Here is a 13,885-nt window from a genome sequence, read left to right on the forward strand (position 1 = left end):
GAGAGTTCCAGAATTGCAGGATTCTCCGGCAAGGGCCAGTGAGGATCTGTGGAGACTCCCCAAGGTTCAGTGAGTGAGTGAGGCGGGAAGGAAGCTGTTCACCGTTTTCTCTTACCCGCAATGTGTTGAAAGTTGCTGTAGAATTGAACTCTGAATACTTGTCACTACTCTGGGGCTTGCCACTTCCGCGCTGGCAAAACAGTCGGCAGTAGTCATCACGCACCTGGACACAGAATAAAATTCAGACTGACGTGCTTGTGCCATCGTAATTACCTTCAGGGTTTCTGGGTGTCTGAATAAAAGCTCTCTAGAGCCAGACAACTGCATCCCTCAAGAACTCCCAAATGCTTTCGTAAATAATTAAATCTTACAGCCTTGCCTGAAAAGAAGTTGGAAAAGAATTTATAGTAGTTGGTTAGGGTACAGAAGCCTGTGGAGCAGTTTCTGAAGAGCATGGAGTGACTAGGGAGCCTTGTCCCCAAATGACGAACTCTGCAGTCTTGCCTTGCCCCCTTCCCCATGCTGCAGTTACCTGTTTCTTGAGCAGGCAATGCAGGACGAAGATGAAGAGTCCCTGTAAGCTGTTGAGGATGGTGTAGATGTAGGACATGACAAGACTGTGATCACTGAACTGAAACATGCCGAAGATCCAGGTGGTGCCCAAAATACAGAGCTGAGCAATGGCTGTGATCACAAGCACCCTGAAGGCAGAAAGGAACGGAGCACCAATTACACTGATGGCCAGAATCCCTGCCTTTGCAGGGGGCAGTCAGGTGACCACATCAGCTAATTCTTAGCCTATTTCTCTACAAGATATAACCAGGGTGGGGGGTTTAAATTAGGTGGTGATGTCATATGAGCAGAAACTACTTCAGTCCCATCATTACGTGAACAGGTCACTACAACCTGCAAAATGATGCCTAGTCCCACAAACTCTCATGGTGGTACGTTTATTTATTAATACAAAAAAAGGAATCAAAAAAAGATTTGTTATAGTCATAGCAAAAAAAATGGAGAACATACAGCAATTATTCTAGGGTTTGGCTATCTGGTTGAGCGCTTAGGCAGATTTCAGACTTGAAAGGAGATAGGAGAGAATAAAATGATGGGGACTGAAAAATACACTTTGCAAGGGAGGAGATTGTGTAAGCACGAATTTTAATTACCCATTAAACATAAGTCTTAAATCTGCCAGAAATTTAGCAGGTAAGATTCTTTGACAGAAGAGTATAGTTCTTTAAGATTTCGTCAGATCTGTAAAAAAAATAGTAGACGCATTTCCCACTGAAACCAACAGGAAATACTGTGATTACCCAAGACTGTGCAGTTTTTCCCTGCAACTGCACAGTCAAGAAAAAGAGGGTATACTGTTAAATTCACAAAAAAATTACAGGTACGGACAATTTTAAAAAGGTGTTTTCTATAACGTGCGGGCAGAAGGGTTGTCTTACATTCAGAGTCATCTTCCTTTCAGGGAAATAAAGGTAAAAATAAATGAGCAGCGGCTTATTAAACAAAAAGAAAGCAATGAAACATTAAACGAAAGGGGAAAATACACAACATGAGAGGACCACCTTCTCTGTGGATGCTTACTTTTGCTTTTTCAGTTGATTCATGTCAGGATTGATGTCAGCAAATTTCTTAGTAAGCTTCCAGATAGTAACCACAAAGACAATGGAATTGATCTGTTTAGAAAAGAGAGAAAGGTGGTGTTAGGAAAAGATAAGGCTTGGGCTTAGTACCGCTTCATACATCACGTTTTTCAGCTTTCCCCCAAAGATTTCAGCTTTTCCCATATTGGTTTGCATATTTTTTTCCTACGTGCATATACACTAGTAGGAATAAAGTCATGTGTGAAACTGCAGCTAACCTGGATGGTTAGCTGCATCGATGGGCTTGTTTGCCAAAAACATGCTGCATATAACAGGACACAATGTTCCTAGCCCATTTGGAAATTCTTTTGCATTGGACAGTATGTTTTCTTGTCCCAGACTGACGGAATGTGCCTTGGAAGCCAGTGGGAAACAGTCAGGGCAGTTTTACTTGCATGAAATAACTTCCAGATGCATAGAGACCCAGTGCTGCTTCACTGCTTGAAGAAAGTTCCTTTAGATCCATAGTGCGGGAGGTATTTGTGTGGCACTGGGCAAAATACAGAAGGTGATGCCTCCATTGGAAAAGGGTGAAATAGGAAATCTCAAGCAAAGTGCAAGTAGACAGCTAGGGAATTGCTAAAGGGACTCAGAAATAGCTGACTCAGATCACTGCACCCAAAGATGAATTACAGTGAAATTTTAGGATTTCATTGTAAGTCACCAGGGAGTTGAAGACTGCACAAGGTTTGGATTGTACATTAAGAAATGAAAACAGTGGACATGTTGGGATGGAGGGACGAGCGGCATCCAGGTGGGAGAGAGGGTGTCTTTGGGAATTCACTGGGCTTTACCAGGATGATGAGACAGACAGGTGCCAAGAAGCTCCATAGAAAACCATGTTCCATTGAGAGCCAGCAGCTGCAGAGGAAAAGCAGAAAGTGAGGCTTTGGGGATGCACTAGTATTTATAGCAGTTTTCTACCCATTGGGAAATCTTTACTTAAAATTATATGTCTATGTTTTCGCTCAAAAGGGACTCAGGTGGTTTAAAACAACCTTGCGCTGTCCTTCCTATGTGAGTTCACAAATGGTAACTTCACTGTCAATGGTGCAGGAATAGCAGCTACACCTAACAGTAGACTGCTTAGCGCTTGATGGGTGCTGCTACTTTGCTCGCTTCTTATCCAAGAGCAAATCCAGCCTTGGCCTTTCTCTCAACAACACTATCCCACCCTTTAAATGACGCAAGCACCAACATACTATGTAGAGGTTACACAGGTGTGGACACTGGTTCTGGTGGTCAAATTTCAGATGCACATGCACCCATATGGGTACATGCTGTAACCCCGGGACTCACTGTTTTTCTGTGCCGTAGCCCTGGTGGTTGATGGCCGCTGCGATGCCCACCATGACCGCTGGGACACCATATCCCACGAGCATATGGTGCCAGTGCTTGAGACTGGGGGTTCTGAAGACCTGAACAACCATCAGGTACAGCTCCACACCTTCCAGTAACATCCAGCAGAAGGCAGACAGGAAAAAGTAGTGCAGCAGCCCAGCCACTATTGCACATGCTGTCTGGAAGAGGAGACAAGACCAAAGGAAGACTGTGAAAAGGCTACTCAGTGAGGACTTTTGCACAAAGATCTAGGTCTGTAGTGGCCAAAGCCTTCACTAGAAATTGAAATGTTCTAATTGGAGATCAGCTATCTAACCAAGTAATCCTTCACTCTTCTCTCTAGTGAAACGGGGACTGCAGGATGCCTCGGCAAAACGCTCTGCCTTCCTAGAAAAAGCTGCTGATTCTGAGAGGCTTCAACATCTGGCCTGCTGCTGTGAGCAGGTCTGGACGTGGTAAAAGTTGCAAAAGGAAGCAAGAGTTTCCATTATGGAAGATGCAAAAGATCTATTTCGATAAAGCGGGACCCCTGGAGGCAACTGTGCTACCTGGCCCCTTAGCATCACTGCAGTGCCCTCTGTGCCTTCCTCAGACATAATGCTGCACTCCTGCCTCATGCAATCTGCAGAAGGTGCCAGTTCTTATCTGTTTTACTACATACTGCTCCTCTTTGAAGGAGCAGGCACAAGTCCTTGTAATGCTTGTTGGGATTTTAGCAAGTGCCTTATACTCAGTCATGAAAGAGTTAAACTGTTGTTTTGTTTGTTTAGTCAGATATTTAGCATAGCATCACTTAGCTGACAGCCACAGAAAGGGGAGTCTTTAGTCTTAATGAAGGAGTCTAGGATTATCTATAGGATGAACCAGTTTATTGGGCAGGGGGTGGGGGGAATTAGCTAGCAACATATACTAAGATTTTATTGCTCTTTGTCTCCTCTCTCTGACCATCAAGATGTAGCCAGATAGTTGGCTATTCTTTATTTTCTAACCAATGTACCCTTTTCCTGATATGTAGCAAAAGTATTTTTCTAGAGCTAAACCAGAGAAGTCTGTCTATTTCCAATGCGCTAACTCTTTAAATCTCCAACAGCTACACAGAATGGATACTCGTTAATCGGCGCAAGAATCCCATGCTCCCAAGGAGAAACTGGGAGCCTCCCACATTCAGAGGAATCCCACAGAAGGGCCCTCTGCTCTCACCCTCCCTCCCTCCCAGCCATTTCCCTTGAATGCCTCTCATCAGATACCTGCACAGAGTGCATCTTAATTGCCGGGCCTGGTCAGTTACCTTATTGACAGTGTTCCCAGCACCCACCAGGAAGATGACATGGGCAGCAAAGAGTGTCAGGCAGAGGTGGAGGTGGATGGTGGTGCGGATGCCTCGGATGGAGCGACAAAACAGGAAGGTGAGGATGGACAGGAACAAGCAGATCAGGGAGAAAATCAGCCCAATCTTGGTGATGACCTCCAGTCCCGGGTCCTGCCATGAAGACAAATGGTTAAGGTAGAGCAGTGCAAGCCAGCAGAAAAGGAGCCATAATCTACAATTGGGCCAATCTGCGCAGAACAGAACCCCCTCCTGGTGGACTCAAGTAAACCAGAGCTGACGAAGAGAACAGTAATTCCAGTTTGTGCCATCTAGGAGAGAACACTTTGATATTATGACAGAGGACAGCATGGATAGCTGGTTTCTGGCTCCTGGAAATGCTGCCAGAAAGAGGGTTTGAAAATGGGAGTAAAGCTTTTGAAAGCTAACCCACTCCCACTGTGTAATCTGAAGATGGAGAAGTCACTCCTCTTTGGGCAGCCTGCTTCAGCCAAGCTATGTTCCTTGAGCCAGGCTGCCCATTAAAACTGCAAGTCAGTAAACATTTTTAGCAAACACACTACTCGCTGCCTCCATGCTTTCTCCAGGAAGGTACCATTCAAAAGCAGCCGGTCTCTATGCTGTTGTGGGCTTTGGGGCACCAGAGTACCCATGGGACCCTTTCTCCTCATTCATCTGGTACCCATGTTGGAAATTCACTCCCTTGTCTCTCCTGTAGGCAGGGGGCTTGGCTACAGCCTCATGCTATGCTAGGCAGTGAAGTAAACTCAACCACAGCCAGGCGCTAAAGAGCCTCCCCCTCTGCTCTGCCCCCAGCTGCTGTCTCTGCCCCCTCCTTTCCCAGTGCTGTCCTGCTCCGGGGCTTCTGCCCCTCTGCTCTGCTTACTTGATGGGCCCTGAGGGAGTGAGGGGGCTGGAGGCCAAGCTGGCAGCAACGAGGAGGGGGCTGCTGTGGAAGCTGGGCTGGCTGAAGGAAGCAGCATATGCTAATCACACTAAAAAGCCATCACACCACTTCCTCTTTGCTCCTTGTCGGTTGCCATCTGGAGTTCACGTCAGAGCTAAACCAAGATGGTGGTGTCATTGCCAGTCCTTGAGCTCCATGGCCATGCCAGTTGTTGACTGCTGTGAAGTCAGCTCTGGTCTGTACATCCACTGTTAGGAGGTTACACCAGGCATACAAAGAAGAAATTCACACAGGCTCCGCCCCCTCCCTCCAGTGAACTCCTTCAGGTGCTTTCAAATGTTCCCCCGCTTCAGTGAAAGCACAACAGACTCATGCATCGTTTTCATGCTTGTGGCATTACATTCTAGAAGAGCCACGTGGAGGGATGCGTGGCTAGCAGATGTGTGTAGAGTGCATTACTCCCACTACAGTGGAAGACGTGCAAGTTTCCTCTTTAGGTGTTACACTGGGAGCACAACTAGCAGGTGTCATCCTCCTCATAACCATATAACCTTCCCCATGTCTGAAGCTCTTTCCCATCTCCTTCTCTCTCCCAAGCTCACTTCAAGCCCTGCAATCATTGGCATGGATCCTAACATTCCACCGAGCAGTTTGAAATCTACCGTCTGCTTCCTCCAAATCAGTACACAAGAAGAAAAACTGCTAATATCAAGGGAAGCATTGTTTTTTATTCTGTAATCTGCCTTGAATCTCTGCAAGAAAGATGGGCTATAAATCAAGTAAACCGAAAAGAATCAAGACTTCTATTCACATGGAATTGCCATATACTGAGTCAGACCATTGCTCTATCAAGGTCTGTATCGTCTTCTCTGAGTAACTGGGTCTCAAGGGTCTCAAGCAGAGAGAGCTCTTTCACATCACTGACACACAGGATCCTTTTTAACTACAGAGGCTGGGGAACTGAACCTAGAATAGTCTGCACACAAAGTACAGGCTCTACCTCTGAGCCATGCCCCCACTCACCTCCACCTCATAGAAGGCCATAAGCACAGCAAAGCTGGTCAGATGGTCGCACTTGCAGCGGGTGCTGTTGCCATTTGTTTCCATGAGTTCACAGCCTTCTGTAGACCAGCTCTGATTGACAGGCTCCCAGAAGGCACAAATCAACCTCTGTTCAAGTTTTCTGCTGGAGGAGGAACTGAAGTTGGCAGGTACCTTATAAGCAAGAGGAATGAGATTCATGCTCAGTGGCTTGAGGACATACATTCTAAGGATCTGTATGTGAATGCTGAATGTCAGAAAGCACTGACAGGCTGGAATTTATTTCACCGCATGTGGAGGGAGAAGATGTAAACAGGAAGATTTGGGAGTGAGCCAACCAGAAGAGCACCTAGGACAAATTCCTTCTCCTCTGGCATGTAAAGGGGAATTTCCCTGTGTAAAAGGGAAATGGCAGTTATTGCGCAAAGCCAGGAAAGGAAACATGATCATCTATTGTGAACAGGCAGGAAGGGTAAAGAGGAAGGGGAGAATGAACTACTCACAGCTTCTGTATGGTTGAAAGTAAAATTCACGGAGATGTTCAAGGACATGGTGTTTTCATGGCCTATAAAAGCTGCTGCCACCTTGGACAGTATTATTTCATAGCTGGGTTGGCGTGCCTCCCGTTCGCTCCCCTCAATACGAGCTCCAGTCAGAAGAGGCCCGAGGCTCTGATATGTGAGCAGGCCTATCAGACTGAAGGCTGAAAGCACAGAGGTGGCGATTCAGATAGAAAGCACTGGCTCCCACAGAACAGAGGGCTCAGCAGCTGCTGCCTGTGATGCCACATTAAGAGAAAGTCACACCTGACAAACCCCCTCTGATGTCCCTCAAGAGCATGTCCTTCTCGATCAGACCAAGGGTCCACCTAGTCCAGTGTTTTGTTGCCAATAGAGGCAGGCAGATCTCTCATGGAAGCCCAGAAGGAGTACCTGAAGGCAACATGTCTCCCTACTGTTTACTCTCAACATTATGGCTAATAGCCACTGATGAACATATTTATCCAATCCATCTTGAAGTCACCTGAGCAATCAACCATCACAAATCTTGTGATAATGAGTTCCATAACTCAATTATATACTGTCTAAAGTATTTGTTGTTTTTGTCCTGAAGCTACTGCCAATGAATTTCACTAGGAATCCTCTAGTATTATAAGGGAGGGCGAAAATATCCCCTTTTCCTATACCACCTCCAATGTCATAAACAACTATCAGATTGTGCAACAGTTGCCTTTTTCTAAACTCAAGTAGGGAAGGTACTTCAACTTCTTAATAATTTTGGATCTCATTTTCTGCACCCTTTCCTATTCTACATTACCCTTTTGAGATGGGGTGACCAGAATTGTACACGATGCTCTGAATGTAACTACACCACAGATTTATATAAGGGCACTAAAATATGTGTAGCTATATATTGAATGCCTTTTGTAATAATCCCTACAATGGAATTTACCTTTTTCACAGCAGCAGCACACAGAACATACATTTTCATTAAGCTGGCCATCATAACCCCACAATCTTTTTCCGAGTCAGTCACTGCTAACTCAGAGCTAAGCTACAAGAGACAAATTACACGAGGAGGGGCATGTGAAGGGAGTCACAATGTTAGCCAGAAGCTCTGTTTTAAAAGAGATTGGAAGGCTTTGTCAATTTCCCCTCTCTACAGAGCCAGGGAGATGGCTGCTCAGGTTTGTTTATTCCTCTTTGCCTCCTAGAAGGGGAGGTGAAACTGACAGAGCCTTAGGCAAAGAGGAAATTAACAAACCCTCTGAGCAGGGATCTCCCCTGGCTCTGTAGAGAGGGGAAATTGACAAAGCCTTCCAATCTCTTTTAAAACTCAGCTTCCTCAGCTAACATTGGGACTCCCTTCACCTGCTCCTCCTTGTGTAATTCATCTCTTGTAGCTTAGCTCTCAGAGTCAGACCCCATCAGGGTAATGCCGGGCACTGCAACTGTGCCACAAGGTGAGTTGCTCCTCTTCTCCATTTAAGTTCTCCAGCTTTTTTTAGTAATAGAAGGCACTGTACTGCGGCTACAGCTGTATCGGTACTCCATGCAACTGTAGCCACAGTGCAGTGACTTCTGTTACTACAAAAAGCTGGAGAACTTAAATGGAGAAGAGGCCCAGTTGTTCTTGAGGCACGGGGAAGCTACCTACCTTTGTCTTCTCTGTTTGAAACATTCCAGCTTAACTCCATTTGTGTTTCGTTCTGCAGCAGTGACACGGAGCTTTGTCTGAGGTTTCCAGCTGTTCTGATCTCCATGTCCAGCTCTGGAATGACAAGAACCAAGTCAAGGTGAACACTTAGTAGAAAAGGACAGGGGTAGCAATCATTGAACAAAACAGCACTTTCTTCCAGATATCCCAGTTGCTCTAACAGAGGTTAGATCTTGTATTAAGCTGAGTGGAACTGAAAAGGAACGACACTTCTATTGTCATCCTCTACCCCCTTAACACACATACCTGGAAGTACTACAGAGTATAGAAAGGAAAGAGGGGGATCCTGGTCTCTGTCATTAGGGAAGCCGAAGACTACCCAAAACATCCTGCACACGAACCTGTGCCTTTGCTGGACTCAATGCTTATGGACGTGTTGGCCAGGGTGGCTGAAAAATGCCGGAGCCAGGACTCTACCTCTCTCATCAGTTCAGTGACTTTGTGGTGTCTTTCCTCCTTGCTTTCACTCTTCAGTGCAGATGAGCTCACTTGTTCATCCAGCAGATGCAGCATATCCTAAAATTGGAGATATTTACATCACTGGCTCTCAAGGGCAAGGCTGGTCTCATACCCTTCAAGCTCTCACACTCACTGGGAGCATGATCAATATCAATACAGGTTAATTCAGCCATTTTTAGTACTTTTTAAGTATGAAGACTTGCAATAAATTTCAGTGGTATGTTGGTTCTTAAACACATAGCAGGAACTAGGAAGGTAATTATATGAATTTACTTGCAGATTCTGAAACACTGATTGCCTTGAATCACAAGCCAATGCACCTAAGTGTAGTAGATCTTGCTGTAATTAGGACTGGGAGTGTGTCCGGTGCCAAGATTCAATTTGGGGAGAGAAACAGAAAAGTTTCTCTGCATAAAGACTGCAGAGGGCATTTCATTCCCCCCTCACTATTTCTTCTTTTCCTTTCCTGAAAGCTCCCATACCCTCTCACCTTTTCCCGCTTCCTTCCCACTCAACAGCTGACCTACTTTTATCTCGCCCCGTGTCTTCAGTTTTCTCCTATACCCCTGGCAGTCTCTCCCTGGCCGAATTGCATAGTGACAGCCATTGGGCAAGGCCCAGTTACATGGCAGGAAGCCAAAAGGACTTGTGAGGGGCAAGTTCCCCCAAATCCCTTTCCCCACACGATTGCCTTTCCCCCTCCTCCTAGCAACCCCCATATTATCACCTTTCTCTGCTTGCTTCTGATTTCCAGCCACCAATCAACCTACATTTTATTTGCCACCCATATTCAGCTATATTTATATTTATTTAGTACATTTATACACCACCTTTCTCCACAATGTGGGCCTAAAGGAGCTTACACCATTCCCTTCACAACTTTATAAGGTAAGTTAGGCTGAGGGAGCATGACTGGCCCACGATCACCTAGCAAGATTCCATGACAGAGTAGGGATTTTAACTTGGATCTCGCAGATCCTAGTCTGCAACTCTATCCACTACGCTCCACTGGCTTTCATGGAGTGGCTTCTGTTGAACAGCAGCGGGCAGCTGGACCTGGATGAGTCATGGATGTTGCATGGTATCAAGTTGCCATGGTTGCTTCCAAGCCTCCCTCAAAGGCCAAAACAGTGTAGACAAGGGCTCTGTCCCCTCCTCCTGCCTTTTACTGACAGAAACCAAGGCTGACAATACTGTTGTAGCTGCCCAGCAATGGCCACAGAGAACATTTGTTTCTTAAAGCTACAGGCACTTCTTCTATTATTTGTGTGCAGGGGGTAACCTCTCCCCCTGAGTGTATCTTTTTTCACATTTCACTTTTTTCTGCAAACCTGGGGCTTTTCTCAGGTTTGAAAAAGATCTGTCTTGTCTGTTCATGGCTCCAGTCTTGGGATTTATGTATCCACAGATTTGGCAACAATGAGAATTAGGTATATTGATGATTAGAAGGCATTAAAGCCTCCATTTCTTTTCCTAAATACTCTGCTTGTCTAGCCCCTTCAGATAGCCTATTAACATTATACTAGATCCATTGGAATAACACTGCCCATAACTAGATTTATACAGTCTAAGGTCCTTTGCCAAAATAATAATCTTCAAATACATCCTATATGTAAAAAGTGCCTTTTTTACATATATCTGCACATATAATCTTTAACATTCAAAGCAGGAAATGTCTGCTTCAAGTTCCAGGCCTATTATACCACAGAAAGACCACTTTGTCTCAGCTATTGTGATAAATTGGCAACAAAATGGGGAGCTGGTATTGCTGTTATGATGCTTAAGTATAACTGAGAAGACTTGAGTTCTAATTCCCGTTCAGCCACCGAGCTCAATGAACCAGCCACCTTCTGTCAGAGTAACCTACCTTTCACAGGACTGTTGGGAGGGTAACCATGTGCACTGCTCTGAGCAACTTAGAGGTAGGCAGGGATCTTGAATGAATGATTGATCATTCATTCATTTAGTTTTAACAGAGAATCCAGATAAGGCTTTTGGCAAGCTACTGCTTTCCAGAGTTTTCCCTACTGCCCTATCTTTTTTCAGACCTGATTTGTGACCACTTTAAAAAAATGAAATGCAATTACAGATCTACCTTGTCCAGTGCGGATGGTCTGTTAGTGAGGTTTCTCAAGGCTACTGTCCCTTTACAGTTTTGTTTTTTTCTAGCTTAATTATTTTTAGTTCTCTCCAGCTGACTCACCACAGCATTTATTAATCAATTATCAATTTGGGGGTTGAGGAGATAAATTAAGTACTACTTTTCACTTTACAAGCAAAGTAACTCATTTTTACTACAGTTTTATAATAGTTATATTGCTATTACAAAATTACAATCATAAAAAATTTAAAGTGTATAATGGATTTGAAAATGAAACACTGTACTTAAGCCCCCTTTCCCACCCCTGCTCTGTTAATTAATCGGTGATTCAGGAATGCTGCAGCCACAGGAAATAACTAGTTATGGTTTAAACAAAGCAATAAAAAGGAAAGCTGCCAGGGAGAAGAGGAACTTTGCTGAATACGTTTGCTTCTAAATAAACACACAGTAGGATCTTGCCCATGCTAAATTTTTAATGGGGAATACCGTGCTATATTAAGTGCAATTCACTTGCAGCTGAGTGTGCAAACGGAATAACTGAGCAGCCCAAAAAAGTGTCCTGTAGTGCAATCCTAGCTGTTAGGTAAGTCTGTATAGGATTACACTGCTAGTGCACAAGCAACCCTTGTTTCATTTTGTTATCATGAGGTCATCTAAACAGGATAATGTTCCTTTTCCTTTCTTATGCTCCAAATTGTTTCTCAGACCTGTCATGAAATGCTTCCATTTAGGAAAATTAAATTCTTCATTTGAAAACACTGAAAAGGTTGCGGTCAGTAATCCAGTTGAAATAATTATGTAAATATTGGCTACATTTCACTTTTAAAAGACATTCATATGGCATTTTATTATGTACCCAATTGGGACTTTCCTCTCTTCTTTCAGATGTTCCTTGGCCAACATAAATTAATGCAGTTGTCTTGTTTAATTCAGCTCTGAAATGGATCTGCTGTTCTCGGTTCTCTGCCACTATTGGAGAGAGGTGATGAGGGTTCCATAGGGGAGGGACACATGTTCTCACAATGTAATTTAGGAACTATGAATATGTAATATGTGAGTACCACTTATTTAAAGGGTGTATATACATAAACAGGGGAAATTGGCTGGACAGCACTACTTGCTAGCCTCTGCCCCCAAAATCCAGTTTACTAACTAATATATTTAATAAATACAAAAAAATTTAAAAATTTAAAAATATTGGAAAGGAGAGGTGGCAGAGCAGAAGGAAATTCAAAAAACATACCTTCAGGAGTATCTCTTTATCTCTATGGTTCTGTGCACTCCATGATGAATTGCAGATGCTATCCAATTGTCCTGTAAAGTTGCAGATGAATGTCTGCAAAACAATCCCCCCCAAACTCCAGCGTACGGAGATGGAAGGGAACTAGGGTGAGAAGAGGAGGCTGAACCACAGTTTAAGGCAAAGCATGAATGGTTATGGCTATGGGTTATGCTGCTGAGTTACAGGTGGAACAAGAAAGAGGTCATGGGAACCATCAGGAGCGGGATTTGGGGAAAAAATATAAATGGCTGGAATTCACTACATTTACATATATACAAGATGTACTTAAAGGACAAGCCCACAGCAAGTATTATATTCTGATGCATTTAATAGTGAACTTCAGGGCTTTTTTTCTGCTGGAACGCTCCAGAACAGCATTCTGGCAGTTCTCTAAACTGCCCCCCCCTGCTCCTAGCTGTTTCAGGCCCCAAATGGGCCCAAAACAGCCAGAAAAACTACCCCGCCTGGCAGCAGCCTGCTCCTGGCCGTTTCGGGCCCAAATTAGGCCCAAGATGGATGAAATGGGCCAGAAATGGCCAGGACTGGGCCCAAAATAGCCAGGATCAGGCCTCTGCCAGGCAGGGGAACACTCCCCTGCCCGGCAGCAGCCCAATCCTGGCCATTTCGGGCCCAAATTGGGTCAAAACGGGCCCCAAAAGGCCAAAATGGGCCTGAAATAGCAAGCATCGGTCCCAAAACAGCCAGAATCAGGCCACTGCCAGGCAAGGGACACTCCCTCATCTGGCAGTGGCCCAATCCTGGCTGCTTCAGGCCCAAAGCAGCCGAAACGCGCCCAAAATGGCCAGGATCGGGCCCGAATTGGCCTGGGGTAGGAAGGCGAGCAGACTTGAATTGCAGGAGCACTCCTGGGGGTGGCCACACTCTGCACGAATACATCATTTCCCAGAAATGATGTCATCGCGCAGTTCTGAAAGCGCACACACGCATATGGTACCATGAGTTCCACCACCTCTTTTCTCAGGAAAAAAGCCCTGCTGAACTTCAAAACAGATGGTTCCAATAACAAAAACATTCCCATTTTCAGTAAATGGAGGTTTTGAAATCTCTGTTTCCACAGAGGTATACTTTATAGATACTTTGATTTTGTTGCTTCAAAACTGCAGGGATTCACAGAAACGCTTTAGAGAAGACAGGAAGTATGTAGCTGATAGGTGGTGTACAATACATAAAGGGAAGAAAATTGTCCACCAGTGGGAACTTTCAGGGGGAAACTTTTGCAACTTTGAGTCTTTAAAGCATATAACTATTTAATTCCCACTCCCCGTCCCTGATGAACGACTCTCTCAAAGGACAAAATAACCAAGACTATACGCTCCAAAACTGCATAGCACAAATGAAGATATTCTACTCGACTCAAAATTTAGCATCTAGAATATCTCAGTTTAGGTTTATTGTCTTTTAGGCAATAGTGTGAGGACATGCTCAAGTACCTTTACATAATGGTCAGAGAGACTCTTAGGAGACAGTGCAGAAGATCAGCATAATCTCCATGTTTTAGGAGGTGGGGCTTCAGTGCCATGCACAGCTGTTTGCTTGC

The 13,885-nt window shown here is 44.6% G+C and overlaps 1 protein-coding gene across 2 annotated transcripts in view; it reads right to left on the minus strand.

Moving 5' to 3' along the window:
- LOC129346927 (adhesion G protein-coupled receptor E5-like) overlaps window positions 1–13,885 on the minus strand; it is a 69,724-nt gene that overhangs the window by 4,657 nt on the left and 51,182 nt on the right. For both annotated transcript variants that reach the window (XM_055004003.1, XM_055004002.1), the window contains 11 exons: window positions 12,289–12,381; window positions 8,827–9,001; window positions 8,426–8,539; window positions 6,772–6,971; window positions 6,251–6,442; window positions 4,282–4,473; window positions 2,952–3,172; window positions 2,447–2,513; window positions 1,594–1,685; window positions 533–701; window positions 116–223 (listed from right to left, as the gene is read on the minus strand). In XM_055004003.1, the coding sequence (XP_054859978.1) occupies window positions 116–223; window positions 533–701; window positions 1,594–1,685; window positions 2,447–2,513; window positions 2,952–3,172; window positions 4,282–4,473; window positions 6,251–6,442; window positions 6,772–6,971; window positions 8,426–8,539; window positions 8,827–9,001; window positions 12,289–12,381 (1,623 nt within the window). The remainder of the gene's footprint in view (window positions 1–115; window positions 224–532; window positions 702–1,593; window positions 1,686–2,446; window positions 2,514–2,951; window positions 3,173–4,281; window positions 4,474–6,250; window positions 6,443–6,771; window positions 6,972–8,425; window positions 8,540–8,826; window positions 9,002–12,288; window positions 12,382–13,885) is intronic.

The sequence above is a fragment of the Eublepharis macularius genome, unplaced genomic scaffold (genome assembly GCF_028583425.1).
Source record: "Eublepharis macularius isolate TG4126 unplaced genomic scaffold, MPM_Emac_v1.0 Eublepharis_32, whole genome shotgun sequence".
In the NCBI taxonomy this organism is placed as follows: Eukaryota; Metazoa; Chordata; class Lepidosauria; order Squamata; family Eublepharidae; genus Eublepharis; species Eublepharis macularius.